This window comes from Stegodyphus dumicola, chromosome 4 (genome assembly GCF_044657685.1).
Source record: "Stegodyphus dumicola isolate Sdum_Otavi_A_Nest chromosome 4, ASM4465768v1".
Lineage (NCBI taxonomy): Eukaryota > Metazoa > Arthropoda > Arachnida > Araneae > Eresidae > Stegodyphus > Stegodyphus dumicola.
This window is the reverse complement of record NC_140771.1, coordinates 248,053,384-248,071,800: the sequence shown is the minus strand read 5'-3', so window position 1 is coordinate 248,071,800 and position 18,417 is coordinate 248,053,384. Positions and strand designations below refer to the sequence as shown.

The window sequence follows — 18,417 nt, the reverse complement described above, 5'->3', positions numbered from 1 at the left end:
TTACATTACTTTCTATGGGGAAATTAATTCATTTCGGACGATGAACGGCTTTCAGGAACGAATTAAATTCGTTGAACGGTTTTTCAGGAACAAATTAACTTCGTGAACACAGGTTTCACAGCATTTGAAGTGGAAAATGTTGCCACATACGTGGTAGGCCTTGATAACTTACCCGTTCGGAAACGCATACTGCATAACAAATCAAGGAATAAAAGAGGCTGTTCACACGCTTTTTAGACGACTTTCATTGTATTTATAGAAATATTTTACCTACAGTTTTATGCTTAATTTTGTTAGATAACCTTTATTCTTCATTATCTTTCTACAACATAATTTCAAAAACAATAAAGCTTTTTGTAGTAACGGAAGGGGTATTTTATTCCATTCCTCTTGAACAGCTTTCAAACGTCCCAGGAGATTTATGTAGGGATATGAGCGAACGGTATGGCCTTGATACCAGTTTTTTTTTTTGGGGGGGGGGGGCTTGCTTTGTCTTGATGCAGTTCTACTGACTGATGACTTTATGCGTAAAGAGCTGGTATTTCATATTCGAATATTGGGTACAAAATGTATTCCTAATAATTTGTGGAGTTGGTATTAATATTTTTCTCCACTTTATTTTTTTTTTAAATTGCCGTTATATGAACCAGCAGTAATCATAAATCCAACTGAAAAACTTTCTTTAGATTCTTTGAATCATGCTTTTAAGATTTTGATCTACTCTTTGATGATAGTAACTGAATCTCTTTTTATTGAAGTCGCTTTAACACGCTCGAAATTCATCTATTGTAACAACATTTTCTAATTTTTGTGAAGATAAATGTTTCTCGTAAAGAGTTTTGCAGCGCGTTCTGCGTTTGGCAACATGTCTTGGAGAAAGACGAAGCACATTACCTATTTTCTCCTATTTAAGATTCAAATCAGCATTAATTACTTTGTTTACAGTCGACACAGAGCATTTTAATGATTTTGCAACTGTCTTTAATGAATTTTCTTTTAACTTAAAGATCCTTTGCAATATTAGATATATTATTTTTTTCCCTTGGATATATGCATTTGGAACAATTTTTCCACTTGAAGCCAAACTTTTGACTTTTTACCTTTCTTGTTAACCAATAGTACCAATCCTAGCTTTAGATATCAAAAACCTTGGCTTTCACGGCGTTTTTTAATGAATAGATACGAATATTTTTTTCTGGAAAGAGCAAAATATACCCTTCCATCCATTGCTTCTTTAAAAGCGGCATTTCTGCATGAAAGCGAAACTGTCAAGTAACAAACGATAATTTATACTTTCAAAAATATAGTTCCACCTTATATATATATATCTTCGCAGACGATTTTTTTTTCACAGCAAAGGAAACTCGTCTAAAAATGTGAGAACAGCCTCCGTAAACAGTTTAAAAGAAAAATGTTACTGAAACATTCACAATGCAACTACATTCAACCAGATTTACCTTCCAGCAGAAGGGTCCACTTCGCGTTCCACCTCAGCAGAAGGAATCTTTTCAGGGGCAGTTTGGGAACTAAGGAGCAAAACATTACAGTTAGGATCACACAGATTAAAAGCAAATCACAAGACAAAAAAAAAAAAAAAAAAAAAAAAAAAAAGAGAGAGAGAGAGAGAGAGATTAGCAAGGAGTTAAAATTTTTCATTTATGTGGGGAAGAAACTCTCTTCAATAAATTCATGCATGATTTGTTTTCATGCGTAAAAATGAGGAACGGGAAAGGAAACACAAAAATGAATTTTTCATTATTTTCTCATATATTGTATTGCAGTATTATAACGTATGCTCACATATTCGGTAATTTATGGAAATCAAGACAGTTTTTGAAGTGAAAATTAAAACAGAAGCAATATGAAATGTGCTTCTACATCTAACTGCTATTCGATTACATTAAAATAAAGAAAAAGTGTTCAGAAAACGGAATAAAAATACTCACAACAAATCATATACCGTTAATTATTTAATACCAAGCGTGTTAACAAAAGTCTTTACCCGGCCATTTTTGCAACTGTTCCTGATAGACATTTTCTGATTCCAGGTATTTAAAAAAAAAAAAAAAAAAAAAATTTTTTTTTTTTTTTAAAGGATGCGAACATCTATTTTTATCTGCCATTTTTTTAATTAAAAAGAACCTATTTCGTAAAAAATGCGGAATCTAATTTTTTATGCAGTCCTCTGATCCGTATACTTTTATGTTTAGGAAAACTTTATTAAATATCTATACTGTTCAGATCTGTGTGTGCGTCTGTTTTGTGGCATTATTACCTGCGGAGCGGCGGGGAAAAGTTTCGAGAAAGTACATCCCCCCCACAGACACACACATTCCAAAAAATCGTAGGAAGCTATTTCGACCATTTTCATCTTCGTACGAGTTTAATTTGCGATATATTAATTTAAAAACTCTAAAAACGCTAATTTTCACGAGTGGCACGCTGGATATAAAGATAGTTTTATTTCGAAAAGTGTTGCCACTGCTCGCTTTCCAATCGTAAAATTTCTTTAAAAAAACTTCTAAGTTTCGCAAAATATGGAGTAAAAATAGCACTGCCAAACATTAACTATATTATTCCAGATTCCAAAAATTCGTGGGAAGCCATTTCGACCATTCCTATTTTCTTACGACTTTGATATTTTAAAAACTCTCGAAACGTTAATTTTCGCACTCGTTTTTCCGAGTGGCAACAGTCTTGCGTGCTGGAAATAAAAGTCTGCCTTATTTCTAAAAGTGTTGCCACTTCTCGCTTTCAAATCGTAGAGTTTAATAAAAAATTTGTAAGTTTTACAAAATATGAAATAAAACAGCACTGCCAAATTTTAAACATATTATTATTATATAATGTTATATCTGACGTTTGAAGAAAGCACGCGATTGCAAGTGACGTCATTGTATGTCGAAAATTTTTCATCAATGTCAGCATTTTAAATATATAGCTGCTGTTGACAACTATTTTGTTCTCAGGTTAGGATAATTGACACGATATCACGTTAATCTTTTTATTGATATTGAGAAAATGTCGTTTTATTGCATTAAATTTAAATCACGGCGTCATACGTATTAACCTGAAGTGTCAAAAGTTTTTATTTCCTGGTTTGGCAACAAAAAAATTACTTACGAATTGGTTTTTGCTTGAGAAGAATGGACTGATTTCATTCATACCAAAACGTTTTTATACATCTGCTTTTCAAGTGTACATAGAACTTATAAATTTTGCTCTGGCAGCAGCCCGCTAGTATTAAAATAAAATTTAAAAACTGTGACACCTGTCCGACAGAACTTGACTGAGATATTTACAGAATAATTTAGTCGCCGTACACAAACTGAAAAACTGTTAGCATTCGGAAGCAATTAAACGTAAAATATTAGTTCAGAAAAGGATTAATTCGCTAGCACATTAATATGCAGATTGTCAAGAAATGTATTGTTCAATACAAATGTTTTCAAAAAGGAAACCTTACTTACAGAATCTTCTAAATCGTGTTCTAGAAAACATTAGCAAGCTTCGGTATAGGTGCACTACTAATTCGGAACATTAGTTACGTAAATTAAAAAACATTTCTAGTTTAATTTTTATACGATTATTAAATTATAATTTAAAAGTAAAATTCTAAATTTGGGCTTCCAGATGCCCATATTCGGGTGGAAACGTACGTTATTTAAAATTTGATGGCTCTAGGTACCATCGTTTTATCACAATGCGAGAAATATATATAAATTTATGCAGATTCTTCATTATTTAAATTCTTAAAATATAATACAGGGCTGTAATATTTAGTGGCAATAGTTTGAAAAGTGAACCGATATTTAAAGTTTTCAAAGCAAAATGTCAAAACGAAATTAATAGCCCTTCTGGGTTAATGCCCTCTGGGCTTTAAAAAAAACCCCTCGATTTATCTTATTTATTTTTTAATCGACCTCTCAAAGAATGCGATAAATTCGATTTTCTGTCGCTGTAAAATCCATAAAAATCGTACTCGTTCAAATTTTGTAGCAAGAAAGTCAAACTTTTTCTGTCTTATTGCTAATAATTCTAAATAAATATAAATGTAGAGACTAGGAGAACATGTAAAAAATTAGATTTTGTGTTTTTGCTTAAAATAAAAGCTTTGTTTTATTTAAAAATATCAAAATATGAATACTCGTGTCATTTAAAACATTTTTCTACATTTACATGTCATTTAAAACATTTTTCACAGGAAATATGTCTATAGACAAATTGTTGTAAAAATACTGTCCAGGTAAGGACTTTGTGGAAACGATAACCGCTAAATATTATAGCTATATATATAACGTAATAAATATGATAGCTCCTTAACTAAAGAAGAAATGAGTACTATTTTAATTAAGTAGTCAAACCTCTAGAAAATCGAATTTTATATATCTAGTTTTACTACTAATATTTATCTATCTTTACTACAATACATTCATATTCAACTAATTAATGGCAATAAAATGAATGCATTACAAAATATAATGCAAAACAGAAAATACCAGAATTCCAAGATCTTTTCATCTCAAATTATTACTTCTAAAAAATCTTACGAATGAACAATAGAATTAGTTTAGAACTCTTGAATATTTCATTTGAATACAATGACATTATTTTATGACACTGGCAAGAAAAAAAATCTCAAGTTCTGGGGAAGGAAATGATAAGAGGAATAAGATACGGCACTGTTGGCAGAATTTTTAGATGATTATCGTTGTCTAAAACATGTACGATTGTCCACTATTTGAAACCCATTATTTTTCATCATCTTTCCAAGTCATAATTTCCAAAACATTAATAAAGTCTTTTGTAGTATCGGAAGAGGTATTTCATCCTATACCTCTTGGACAGCTTTCTAAAGTCCAAGGTAGGTTTACATCGTAATTTCCAAAATAATAATAATGTCCTACGTAGTATCGGAAGAGGTATTTTATCCTATACCTCTTAGACAGCTTTCCCAAAGTACAAGGTGGATTTACATCGTAATTGCAAAAACAATAATAAAGTCCTTTGTAGTATCGGAAGAAGTATTTTATATTTTATTCCATACCTCTTGGACTGCTCTTGGACCTTGTAGATCCACGTTTGCACAATCAGCTTTTCAAAAGTTCTTGATACATCAGGTGATTTAGAAGGAATATGAGGATGGCCTTGATACCCGTTTCTTGTTCCGTTTTTTTCCAGGAAATTAACAGTGGATTTTGACATGTGGCTGCATCCTTCGATGCAGTTCTACTAAATGATGACACTGTGGGTAAACAGAATGTATTTCACATTTGAATATTGGGTACAAAATATGCTCCTGATAATATGTGGAGTTTATCTTAATTTTTCTCCAATCTCTTTATTTCTTAATTGCCGTTACATGAACAACCAGCAGTAGTCATACATCCAACTGAAAACCGTAAAAATGTGATTAATGCCGACTTGAATCATAAAAAGGCAAAAATATATGCGCCTCGTCTTTCTCAACGACATATCGCCAAACGCAAAACGTGCTGCAGATTTCTTTGATAAACATTTATTCGGTTAAAAATTGTAAACATTTTGTCGTATTGCATGAATTTCGAGCGTATTTAAACGACTTCAATACAAAAAGATCTATTTATTATAATCAAAGAGAAAAAAAAATCTTAAAACATAGTTAAAAAAAAATCTAAAGAAAGTTTTTCAATTGGATTTATGATCACTGCTGGTTTTTTTATATAACGGCAATTTAAAAGCAAAAAGAGTGGAGAAAAATGTTAAAATCAACCACACATATTATCCAGAACATAGTTTAGACCCAACTTTCTAATATAAAATACCTTCTCTTTAACCCACTGTTCATTTCCTTTAAAAAAATGGAACAGGAAACGGGTACCAAGGCCACACTCTTTCACTCAAATCCCTATTAAATCTTCTGATGCATCATCTGAGGATTTTGGCGCTTTCGGACTTTTGAAAACCGAATTGTCTAAATGTCGACCTACAAATCCTCCGTATACTTCAAGACGAATGGGATAAAATACCTCTTCCGATAATACAAAAGGCTGTCTTGGAAATTACGTTATAGAAAGACAGTGAAAATAGGGTAATCAAATAGAATATTTAAAACACAGAAATTTTAGGTAAAATATTTCCCGTAAATACAATGAAAACTGTCTAAAATATGTGCCAACAGCCTCTAATTAATTTGTTCAAGTTACATTTAAATTCTCTCAATAACAAGTTTAACACATAAATAACGTAAGGAATTAAACACCGATATATTAATGCGGAACTTAAACTGGATCTGAAGGCGTAATAGACATTAATGACAAGAGAAAAGTGCACAGTTTAACTGACCTATTTTGGCCGTTCACAAACCAACGAGCAGCGACCTAAATTTTATATCAACGAATAGGATACCGGTTTAGAAGAAAAACATAAAAGGACGGAAATTTGACTTACAACCGATTTATTATTATTACAGAAATTATTCGTATTTTCGGCAAATCTATACAAAATTTTTATTTGTGTAAATTACCATCTGACCTCTTTAAGTATATGGTAGTTATTTTATATCGGAAAAAATGGCGAAATTCTGAAAGGAAAAAAAATCACGAAAAATTTCCCAGCACCGAGCATATGTGCTACGGAAGGGAGGCAGGCAGAAAAGGAAAATAAATAAATCTGAAAGCTTTCAAATTTTACATTACGCCCAAAGAAGCGTTTTTTTAACGTTCTGTGTTACCACCTTTATTTATTAAATATCATGTTCTTCGCACTTAAACTACAAAATTCAATTCAATAGCAATAGCATAAAATATTTAAAAGAGCATATCTTTACAATTTCCGATACACAGTCTTGGGCGCTTCAGATAAAAATTTTACTTTCCCCTTCCGTACAGTGTTGCCATTGCTCGCTTTGAAATTGTTGTTTCTTAATCAAAAACTCATAAATGCTTTACAAAATATGAAGTAGATAATAAAACAAATTCCAAAATCGGGCTTCCAGATGCCCATATTCGGGTGGAGACGTACGTTATTCAGAATTTAGTGGCTCAAAGTACAGTTGTTTTACCACAGTGCGAGAAAAATACTTATTTAGTTAAGCCACCAGAGGTTAAGAGCATTAGAAATTGGTATGCAAAGATTAAAGGTAGCGTTAGTGACATTCTAAGAAGTGGCAGGCCTACAACGAGTAGCAAGATTGTTGAAATATGTCCGTAAATCAGACAGAGGATCGAGTTTTTGTAAAGCCAATTTATGATGTTGAGACTTTGAAAACCAGAAAAAATCAATCATGAAATAAATTTTTAAAGGTTTCAGATTTTAAATTACGTTCAAAGGGGCTTTTTTTGACATTTTGTGTGTTGCGTTTATTTGTTAAATATCATGTTCTTCGCCCTTAAACCATAAAATTCACTTCAATAGCAATGCCGCAAAATAATTTTAAAATGAGCATATCTTTAGAATTTTCGATACACAGTGTCTCTTTCTCTCCCCCCCCTTTTTTTTTTTTTCCCTGCTGGGGATAATCCCCCCCCTCGTACAGTGTTGCCATTGCTTGCTTTGAAATCGTTGAGTTTTTAATTAAAACTCATAAATGCTTTATAAAATATGAATTAGATAATAAAACAAATTGCAAATTCAGGCTTCCTGATGCCCGTATTCGGGTAGAGTCTTAAGTTATTAAAAATTTAGTACCTCCCGGTACCATTGCTTTATCAGAGAGAGAGAGAAACATATATATATTTAATGTAGATTCTTCATTATTTAATTTCTTTAATTATTATACAAGGCGATAACATTTGGTGGCAATAATTTCAAAAGTGATTCAGACTTTTAAAATGTTCGAAGCAGAAAGCCAAAACAAAATTAATAGCCCTTATGTTCGAACATCCTTTGGGCTAAAAATCCTCTAGTTAAAATTTATAACAAAGATAAAAAAAAAAAAAAAAAAAAAATCTAGACGATTTCAGATTCTGAAAGAGACCAAAAGGATTTGTTAAGGTTTTTTTTACGCTCTCGTTGAGCTCGCAGTCTACCAGTCTGCTGCTGCACTAACTTTTGCAAGCTTATCACTAAGCACCATTTTCTTTGCATTTAAGCTACATACGATTCACAAATTACAAAAATTTTAAAAGCAGCACAGCGGCATACTTTTAGAATTTCCGATGCAATGTTAAGTGGTGGCATACGTTTTACTTCCCCCCCTTTCCCCCCAAGTCTTTTGTCAGTTCATCATATTATCAATGTGCAGTTTTCCTAGTTCCTTAAAAACCTTTTTTTTTTTTTTTTTTTTTTTTTGTGTGTGTGTGTGTGTGTGTATGTCCTTTTATTATTAACATTTTGTGAGTTAACTTTATTTATTGGATATCATGTTCTTCGCATTTACGTCACATAAATTTCCATTCAACAGCAAAATCACAAAATCTTTAAAAACAACATATCTTTAGAATTTCCGAAAGACGATCTCGGGCGCTGGAAATAAAAATATTTTATTCCGTACAGTGTCTCCACTGCTCGATTTCAAATAGTTGAGTTTATTAATCAAAAATTCAATAAAAATTTAACGAAATATATTATTTGAAATTAAGGTTTAACTGTTCGGGTGCAAGACAACGTTATTCGAAATTTGATGGCTCAAGGTATCGTTGTTTTTCCAAAATGCGAGAAACATAAATATATTCATGCAGATTCTTCAGTATTTAATTTCTTTAAAGCTAATACACAGTGATAGTATTCAGTGGCAACAATATGAAAAGTGATTCGCCGTTTACAGTGTACAACGCAAGTCCCATTTCGAGACGAACAGCCCATTCGGGCTAACGCCCTTCTGAGTTAATAATTAGTAATAAGTGTTATATTATGCACTTTTCAAGTAATCAAATAACAGTAATGTAATCAGCGCTATTATTCGAGATCAAGATTTCCGGCAACACGGCGAAGGGATATGTGCACATATTTAATGCCTAATAATATATAATTTAACTTGGATATCCACCGCCCTCCTCCCCCTAATGGCCAGACACTTACTTCTCAAGCATTTGTTGGAAACGGCCGAACTCACTGGCGTTTAGCGAAGAGAACGTTGTGACCAGTGCATCACTGGGTGGGTAGACCGATATTATACTCGCGAGAAGGGAGAACACAACATAAACATTTATGCCTTTTCCAAGATTTGAATTCAGGCTTGAGAACCGGCTGCCATAGCTATGGGCCTGCTTTAGCGGGCTCTTCTGCTGTCATGACAACATACATATATCTATGTATATTAAACATATATAGATTTTTTGTTCATCAAGTGGTATGTTTTTAAATTTAGAAAAATGAATTATTTTACATCAATCTATGGTGAATCTTTACATTATGGTAACTTGGCGATTTTTTGGCGACCAACCCTGCTACACAGCAACCTGCTAGTTTCGTTTTAGACGCCATTTTGTTTTCACGAAGTAAAGGCTTTTTTTTTTTTTTTTTTTTTTACACTCAACATTTTTACCAACAATCTGTCAGCCGAATTACGCTTATACTAGAACTTCTATGGAACAAAAATACTTAATCATGACGAAGATTTCGTGCGAAATTGGGAGAAAGTGCAGAATGGCAAACTGCTTGCCGCGTTTTTAAGAATTGCACATACTTGGTATCTATGTACACGTCGACCTATTTTCACTTAAAAAAAATCCCAGAATTGCACAAAAAAATTGCTTTGCGCACATTCCTGACTTTATCTATGTACACATCAACCTATTTTCACTTAAAAAGTCAAAGGAAATTGACAAAAATCCAGTTCTTCTTGTAAAAAGCGCCAAACAAATAAATGGGCGATTCTGCACTTTAGCAGCGAAATTGTTTCCAAGTGCTTATTAGCTAAAATCCCGATTGGAATTTTCCGGAAAATGTCACATGACATGTCTCATTCGAACTGTGTACTTCTCACTTTATAGCTAAAGTCCTAGCTAGTAACCTTTATCGCCTTACCAAAATGTCACCAACTACCTGTTACCATATTCTAAAGATTAGCGCAATCTGTTTGTCAGAATAGAAGATCAAAAGAAGAATATCTTTTCTGCTCCTTCCTGAAGGTTATTGTTGATCTTTTCTACTGTGCAACATACGCATTATGAAAGACACAGAGATACCGACTATTAAAAACAGGAAACCCTATCCTTTGGAAACAGAATCGTAGATGCGAGAACTACCAGTGAGTCTTGAATTTAAATTCATTGTCTTCAAATATAAGCTGTTTTCGGAACAACAACAACGGTACCTAGAGCCATCAAAATTTGAATAATGTGATCTTCCAGAGGATATGAGCATGTGGAAGCTCTAATTTGAATTTGGAATTATTATATTATCTATTTCATATTTTCTAAAACTTTAACGAATTTTTGATTAACAAACTCAACGATTTCAAAGGGAGCAATGGCAACACTCTACAGGTGTGTGGGGGGGGGATATTTCCAGCGCGCGAGACTGTGTATCGGAAATTCTAAAGATAGGCTCATTTTAAAACTACTTTGCGATATTGCTCCTTCGACTGAATTTTATGGTTTAAGTGCGAGGAACATGATACTTAACAAATAAAAGTAACACACAAAATGTTATAAAAACGCCTCATCGGTCGTAATTTAAAATCTGAAAAACCTTTTTTTTAATTTGACATTGCCTAGACGCATATTTTTTTCGTCATTTCAAACATTTCTGTAAGTATATGATTGTGATCATTGACTGCGAAAATAAAGGCTAAGAACTTTACAGCCGATTGCAATGAAAAAAAAAAGGGAAATGCACAACGAGATGTTATAGCAATCCGCATACAAAATTTTTATCTCCTACGGCTTATCGTTTTTGAATTACGCAAGATACACATGCATACGTACGTACAGACGTCACGAAAAAAGTTCATTTTACAACCTGCTTTGTAAAAAGTTCGCACACATACGTAAAGCAAAAAAAAAAAAAAAAAATCGTCCAAATGGTAAAAATTTAATGCCCGAAATTTTTCGCTATTACAATAATTATTTTACTTCGTACAAGAGAGTAAAAAAAATAAAAATCAGACATATTTAATTGAATAGAACCAAGCTCAAGAGGTGAAATTCCAAAGAATACATAACAAAATGCAGCTTGAATAAAAAATATTAAATTAGCAGAACGTAGAACTCAAATTTAGTACATCCATGTCGGAACCACTTTATTTTAAGCAAACATTTGATCTAATTACGAAAATAAAAATTCATGCAAAATAAAGACAATGGTTTATACATACTGTCCATAATATGGTCCATAAAGGTGGATCTTTACGTAACCCTTATTTTTGCCATAGACAAACTTCAAATTAGAAAACAGGGCTAATCTTTGGAATATGGTAACAGGTAGTTTGGCGACATTCTGGTAAGGCGATAAAGGTTACTAGCTAGGACTTTAGCAGTGTACATGGATAAAGTCAAGAGTGTGCGCAATGCCATTTTTGTGCAATTCTGGGATGTTTTTAAGTGAAAATAGATCGACGTGTACATGGATACCGTGCATGTGCAATTCTTAAAAACGCGGCAAGCAGTTTGCGATTCTGCAATTTCTCCCAATTTCGCACCTAATCTTCGTCATGATGAAGCACTTTTTTCTATAAAAGTTCTAGCATAAGCGTAATTCGGCTAGCAGATTGTTGGAAAAAAAATGTTGAGGGGGGAAAAAATGCCTTTACTTCGTGAAAACAAAATGGCGTCCAAACAAAAAAATAGCAGGGTTGGTCGCCAAATATTCGCCAAAAAATCGCCAAGTTACCATAATCCAAAGATTAACCGAAAACAGTTTTAAATGTTGCAGATGTTCATTCTTAAATTTAAAAATTCAGGTTTGTAGTTACATTTCGTCCCCCCCCAATTCCTATATGTTCATTGAGGAAATTATTTTATACTTTATAATAAAAAAAAGGTGCCCCCGCATGCCAACAATCAACAGAAATATTTCATTTTGAGGTTGGAGTTACACGAATTGAAGAACAAAAGCTTGGCATTTGAACGTAGCTAGAAATAAAATATCAATTTAAAAAAAGTGTTTTTGATGTTACCAGATTAATTTATCAATATCAATACCTCATGCGACATATTTGTTTATGAGAATATTAATAATGCATTTTTAGCATTCGAAAACCCATAAATTATTTCTGTGAAAATGCTTTCGGAATACAAATTGTAAATTAAAGGAAATTGTACTATATTAAATCACAAAAGAATATCCTTGAATGCTATGTACTGGGAAAAAATTTCCGATTATTCTAATTAACTGACCCCTAAAGACAGTTTGAATATGACGTCAAATGTCGAAATTTTTGGTGTTAAATAACTCGGTTATTTTTTTTTTCCCGTTATGTACTCAATTCTTTTTAAATAATTATAAAATTTTCCTAAATATACAATAGGAATCAGGACATAATGTTAAATGACATTTTTTACATAATGTTAAACGTCATAATTTTCACAAAATAGATTTAATTTTAAAATGCCAATTCTTGAATATTTGTGTCAAAACACTTTTGTAATTGGATACCAACCTCTACGATTAACGTTTTCGAAAATAAAAGTAAGCAATTTTGTCGTCAGAGCGTACACAAAAGAATTAAAACATCACACCATGTTGGGATTTTTTATAAAAGTGTTACTGATAGAAGTGGGAAGGCGTCGGAGTTTTAAAACGAGTTATGTATTCAGATAAAGAAAGCCTGCACTTGTCATCCAAATCGCATTCATAGTTATTTTTTTTTTTTTTTTTTTTAAATATTCTAATGCCAGTCTCAAGTCCAGAGCAAGTCTCAGTGTTCGCCTGTAGTGATAACACCAATTTTGATCGAAAAAAACCTCACAGTTTGGAATTCGAAATCTTGAATTTCTCGACAGGACTTTTAAATCGAAATATTCCAGCTGTCTCCTATAATACAGTGACCGATGGCCATCGAATATGAATCCAAGTTCCCTGGCTTTCATTAACCAGGTAGAAGGCAGGGTCCTCCAACTAGTCCTCTCACTAGTCCACCAACTGGCCGAGCGCATAAGACTGTCGAAAAACGTAGTTCGATCTCGGTTAAAATTATTAAACATCTTTTTTTCTTATCTTTTCTGTTTCTTTCACTACTTTAATACGGTTTTAGCAGCTAAGCACTTAACCAGCGATGGCAAGCAAGTACAGTTTACGGAATTCGTCATGCACGGAACCAGAAGCTGTGCTGTCTTTCGAGAGTTTGTTACCTTTCCTAAAACAAAAATCTACGCAAACGGCTACACCAAAAAGTATTTTGAGCGCCTTTGTTGCTTATTTTAATCTTTAGTGCTTATAAATGATGTTCCGTTGTTTGGAGGAAGGAACTGTAAATCGGGATAACCGATCAGTTCCTTTTTCCTCCGCCATCTGTAAAAACAACGTAGGTAAAATTCAAAATCAGAAAACAGTAGCTGTTGCGTAGGAATTACCTTCTGTCAAGCAAACCGCCAATGTTTCACAACCCTTTAGGTAAACTCTCGATGTTTCGTACACAATTCAGCAAACAGTAGATGTTCCACATCTTTCTAAGAAAATCCTGCAAATAACGTGTTTGAGTATGTGAACATGGGTAGAAAAAAGGAATTTGAGTGGGGGGGGGGGCGAAGCATTGCAGTTATCCTACAAATGCATGAAATCCTTCACTTTTTATTTTATTATTCAATATTTTACTTCGTAATATGCCCATAGCAAACACTGTAATACACTGAAATGATGATTAAGAGTTAACATTACCGATAACCTCAAAGAAAGGCGAATGTTAGATTATAGGACATTTACACAGGGTGGACAACCATTACATACCGCCCCCCCCAAAAAAAAAGCGTGCTTCAACCTAATGCAGAACCCATGTCCAAGCTTCTTGGATATCAACAGGGAGTCTCCCTATACGTATCTTGGGCTATAAACGTCGAGCATTAACTATGAACATGAGCTACAGCCTGGTCCACATATTTAGCTGCCACTCGCAAAGAAAACCACAGCCAAACCAGGCAGCCAATCACACCAGAAACAGGCCGATTTTTCAATAGGAATGGCCGTCTTAAGTCCTGTAACTACGTAATTAAAGTACTTGGAATCAAGAATTTACAAAATCATGCAGTGTCACCTAGCAATGCCAAAAGATGCTATGCGAATGGCACAATACATATGCTAAACTTGCTGAAATTTAATACTCAAAAATAACTACTGCGATATTCAGCCCCTGCTCCGGGCCATTTTTTTCATTCTTTTACGTATATTATTGAAAAATTTCTATAGCAGCACTAGAGCGCCTTCAGTACTTTGATTTTATACATTCCTACACTAAGTGTATGGTAATGCACTTAGTGTAGGAATGTATAACCCAAGTTCACTGCTCTGTATAACCCAAGTTCACTGCATACAAGTTTTTGCGCATAATTTTTTTTTTTTTTTTTTTAAACTATTTTTGTATTTCAATACAATCAGAAAGAAAAATTTGAGTAGAGTCAGAAGACTCGTGATTCCCACTGAAAACAGATTGCGAAGATTTTTTTCGACTCATTTGAAGTGTTTACTATTCCACAGCTTTCAAAACTACGTATTTCAAAGATATATATCTGCAAGAAAAATGTCAGTCATTTAATGCAATACTGAAATGCAAAACGTTACCAAGTTCGAAAGCTCGTTTCTCTATAATTTTTTAAAGCGTTTCTTGAGCAATAAATAACCCAAATAGATTTTGAGAACCAGTTGTGAACAATCTAAATTTGACAAATATCGCTACCACATAGCATACATACACACATTCCAAATAGCATACATATATTTTCATTAACTCCACAAGAACATTTATCGAATGCTAGCATTTTTAATTTAAGCAACGATGGCATCACTGACAAAAGATTTATTAATTACACAAAAAAGATAACAGGTTATGAAAAGCAAACTAGAGGAAAATCTATTAGCGACACTGAAAATTTTTCCGCTAATCTTTGGAACATGGTAACAGGTAGTTTGGCGACATTTTGGTAAGGCGATAAAGGTTACTAATTAGGACTTTAGCAGTGTACATGGATAAAGTCAAGAGTGTGCGCAATGCCATTTTTGTGCAATTCTGGGATGTTTTTTTAAGTGAAAATAGGTCGACGTGTGCATGGATACCGTGTATGTGTAAGTCTTTAAAACGCGGCAAGCAGTGGGCGATTCTGCACTTTCTCCCAATTTCGCACCTAATCTTCCGTCATGATTAAGCACTTTTGTTCCATAAAAGTTCTAGCATAAGCGTAATTCGGCTAGCAGATTGTTGGAAAAAATATTGAGGGGGGGGGAAAAAAAAACCATGCCTTTACTTCGTGAAAACAAAATGGCGTCAAAAAAAAAAAAAAAAACTAGCAGGTTGCTGTAGCAGGGTTGGTCGCCAAAAAATCGCCAAGTTACCATAGTCCAAAGATTAACCAATTTTTCTTACAAATACTTGAATTAGCAAATCTGTATTCAACGCAAGTGTTTGCATATAAACAACACATACTGTTTACGTTTCTATGATATTCGAATGGCGCCGAAATCGAAAGAGTAGTTTCGATTTGACACAACCAAGAAATTCAACTACTCTCAATTTATGCAAACGAAATTGTAAATACAAAAGGGGAAAGTTCAGAATCATCCACTGCTTGGTGCGTTTTCAAGAACTGCACATACTCGGTATCCATGTACACATCGACCTATTTTCACTCAAAAAGTCAAAGAAAATTCACAAAAATTACTCTGGTAAAAAGCGCCAAACAACTAAGTGGGCGATTCTGCACTTTAGCCATACAAAATGATATAGTATCAATACGTAAATATCTAGTTGATAATCCAATACCATAGTTAAATAAAATAAATATTAGAACAGCTACATTCTAGCCACCGAATTCTATCGACAACAACTCCAAAGCGTGTTGCCAACACAGGGGAAAGAATAAATTAATTCGAGATAACAATAAATATTAATTTAAGTAACGACGGCATCACGAACAAAAGATTTATTAATTACACATAAAGATAACAGGAAAAGCGAACCAAAGGAAAATCTATTACTGAAATTGAAAATTTTACTTACAAATACTTGGAATTAGGAGACCTATATTCAATGCAAGTGTTTGCATATAAACAACACATGTTGTTTACGTTCCTACGATATTCGAATGGGAAGAGTAGTTTCGATTTGAAATAACTTTAATAAATTCAACTACTCTCAGTTTATACAAACGAAACTGTAAATACAAAATGATAAAGAATCAATACGTAAACATCTAGTGATAATCCTATACCACAGTTTAGTTTTAAAATAAATATTAGAAAAGTTACAGGTCAGCTACATTCTAGCGATCGAATTCTGTCGACATCAACTCCAAAGCGTGTTGCCAACTTCGGGCAACGAGAAAGTGCAAATTAATTCGAGAGGCATGGAAGTAAACACATACGTTTTTTACTGCTACATAGAAACTTTGATAAATATAAATATTAATTGCAATCGAACTTTACTTTATTGAACTTAGATATTGTAATTTAAGAGTATGTTCTGATATTGTTTTAATTTAAACGACTCAAGATTTTAGTGACTTTCTCTACAGACTTTACTGTATTGAACTTAGACATTGTAGTTTAGGAGTATGTTCTGAAATTGTTTTAATTTCAAACAATGAATTCAAGACTCCCGATTTTTAGAAACAACCGAAAGGTTTGTAATAACTTTGAAACCTGTATTTTTTTTTTTTTTTTTTTATTTTATTTATTATTTTTTTTTTTTTTTAAGAAATACGGTTGAAGGCAGCAGTTGTAACTGTCTAGTAAGCGTAAACAAATTTCGATTATGAAAATATATCGTTTGTACATATATCGCACGAAGTGCAAAGATATCATATTCTTTAATTTTTGTTAAAATTTGATAAATTGGTACTTTTCCGTTTCGCCGGCGCAAATCTCGCCAAGCAGACTTTATTGGCGACAACATACAGTATACACGTAAAAAGTATTAAAAAAATGTTAGTTCTAATAATTCTTTTTAAAAAAGAAGGCATAAACATTTTAATGTCGCTTAAAATTTTATAAAAAGCCAATAAATAAATACAACAAATTTGTAAAAAGACATTAAGAATTTACTATGCTTTCATGGTTCAACATCCTGATTCGCCGGTTCATATCACGTGACCCCAAGCGATCTCATCTCACGTAAACTACTCTACAAAAATCTAATGCTCTTAGTAATTATCCACATTAATTTCAAGTTAAATCTTAATTTGGAACACAAGTTTAAATGCAAGAAATATTTCAATTCGTACGAATAGCTTACTCAGAAATTATGTAAAACTGCAGTGCTTTACTTCGCTAATGCATTCTCATTAGAATTGATGAATTTAACCCTTGACTTTACCTTTTCTATATTTTTCGGCTTCGGGTAAGTGCTGTGATTGCATCCTAATTAACTTAATTACCGAAAATTGCCTTAAACATAAAACTGAACTATCTGATAAAAATTATACGTAATGATATGCCAGTATTGAAAGAAACAATCAATCTGATAAGAAAAACCTGCGACTTGTTTTGAAAATGAGGCGTAAAAGGTTACCAGCGAGAATATTTCGTTTGGCATGGGTTGTACCATTATTGGCGACTTTATCGCTTGCGCCGGCAAAAAGGAAAAGTACCAATTTGATTTCTGTTACTATTTTATCGAGTTTTGCTCTTCGAAATGGCGAAAATTGAATCACTGATCAAATTGCGATATGGATCAATCAGCAGCGAGTGAAAGTAAAACTTCACCGACTTTCTTATCACTTCCCAAGTAAGCTTGCAAAATCATTCGAAAATGCGCTCATAGATCGCAACTCGCATCTGATCAACATAAACAATTTGAATAAAAAAAAAAAACCATACGTATTTTAGCTGATAATTCAAATCTGCTTCTAAATCAGCGTTAATGAACACGATAAAAATACACATCAGCTGCGCAATACATTACAAATTTATTGAATAAGAAATTGTTCTAAGAGGAATCTCACTTAAACAGAAAATTAAGTAAAACTTCAATTAACATCTTTATATCTGCAACCTTAATTCTAGTGAACAACCGTTAAATGATATTCGAAAATAAAAAAAATAATATTCACCAAATCTGACACACTGAACACCAATATATAGCATGTAAATTTTTTATTATATTAAATTTTGAAGACTCACGAGAATGTACTTATCAGGAGGTTCATATTTCAACCACTAAAAATCGAATTTGTAAATTCGAAAGCAATTTCGTTTGCATATAAACCGTAACTAACTTTTACCATATTCCAAAGATTAGCCACTTTTACTTATCTGCTGTCGCTCCCCTCCGTTCGAGCAGGTAAAGTGGCTGAACACTGATAGTTCAGTCTGGGGGTTCCTGCATGGGTGTTTTCCCCCATGCTTACG

General features: G+C 33.0%; 1 protein-coding gene across 5 annotated transcripts in view; it reads right to left on the bottom strand.

Annotated features, from left to right (window-relative positions):
• Window positions 1-18,417, bottom strand: part of LOC118181881 (uncharacterized) — a 537,207-nt gene that overhangs the window by 21,427 nt on the left and 497,363 nt on the right. For 3 of the 5 annotated variants that reach the window (XM_085816197.1, XM_085816198.1, XM_085816201.1), the window contains one exon: window positions 1,458-1,526. The exons of the other annotated variants lie outside the window; for them this stretch is intronic. In XM_085816197.1, coding sequence (XP_085672323.1) covers window positions 1,458-1,526 — 69 coding nt within the window. The remainder of the gene's footprint in view (window positions 1-1,457; window positions 1,527-18,417) is intronic. 5 annotated transcript variants of the gene reach the window in all.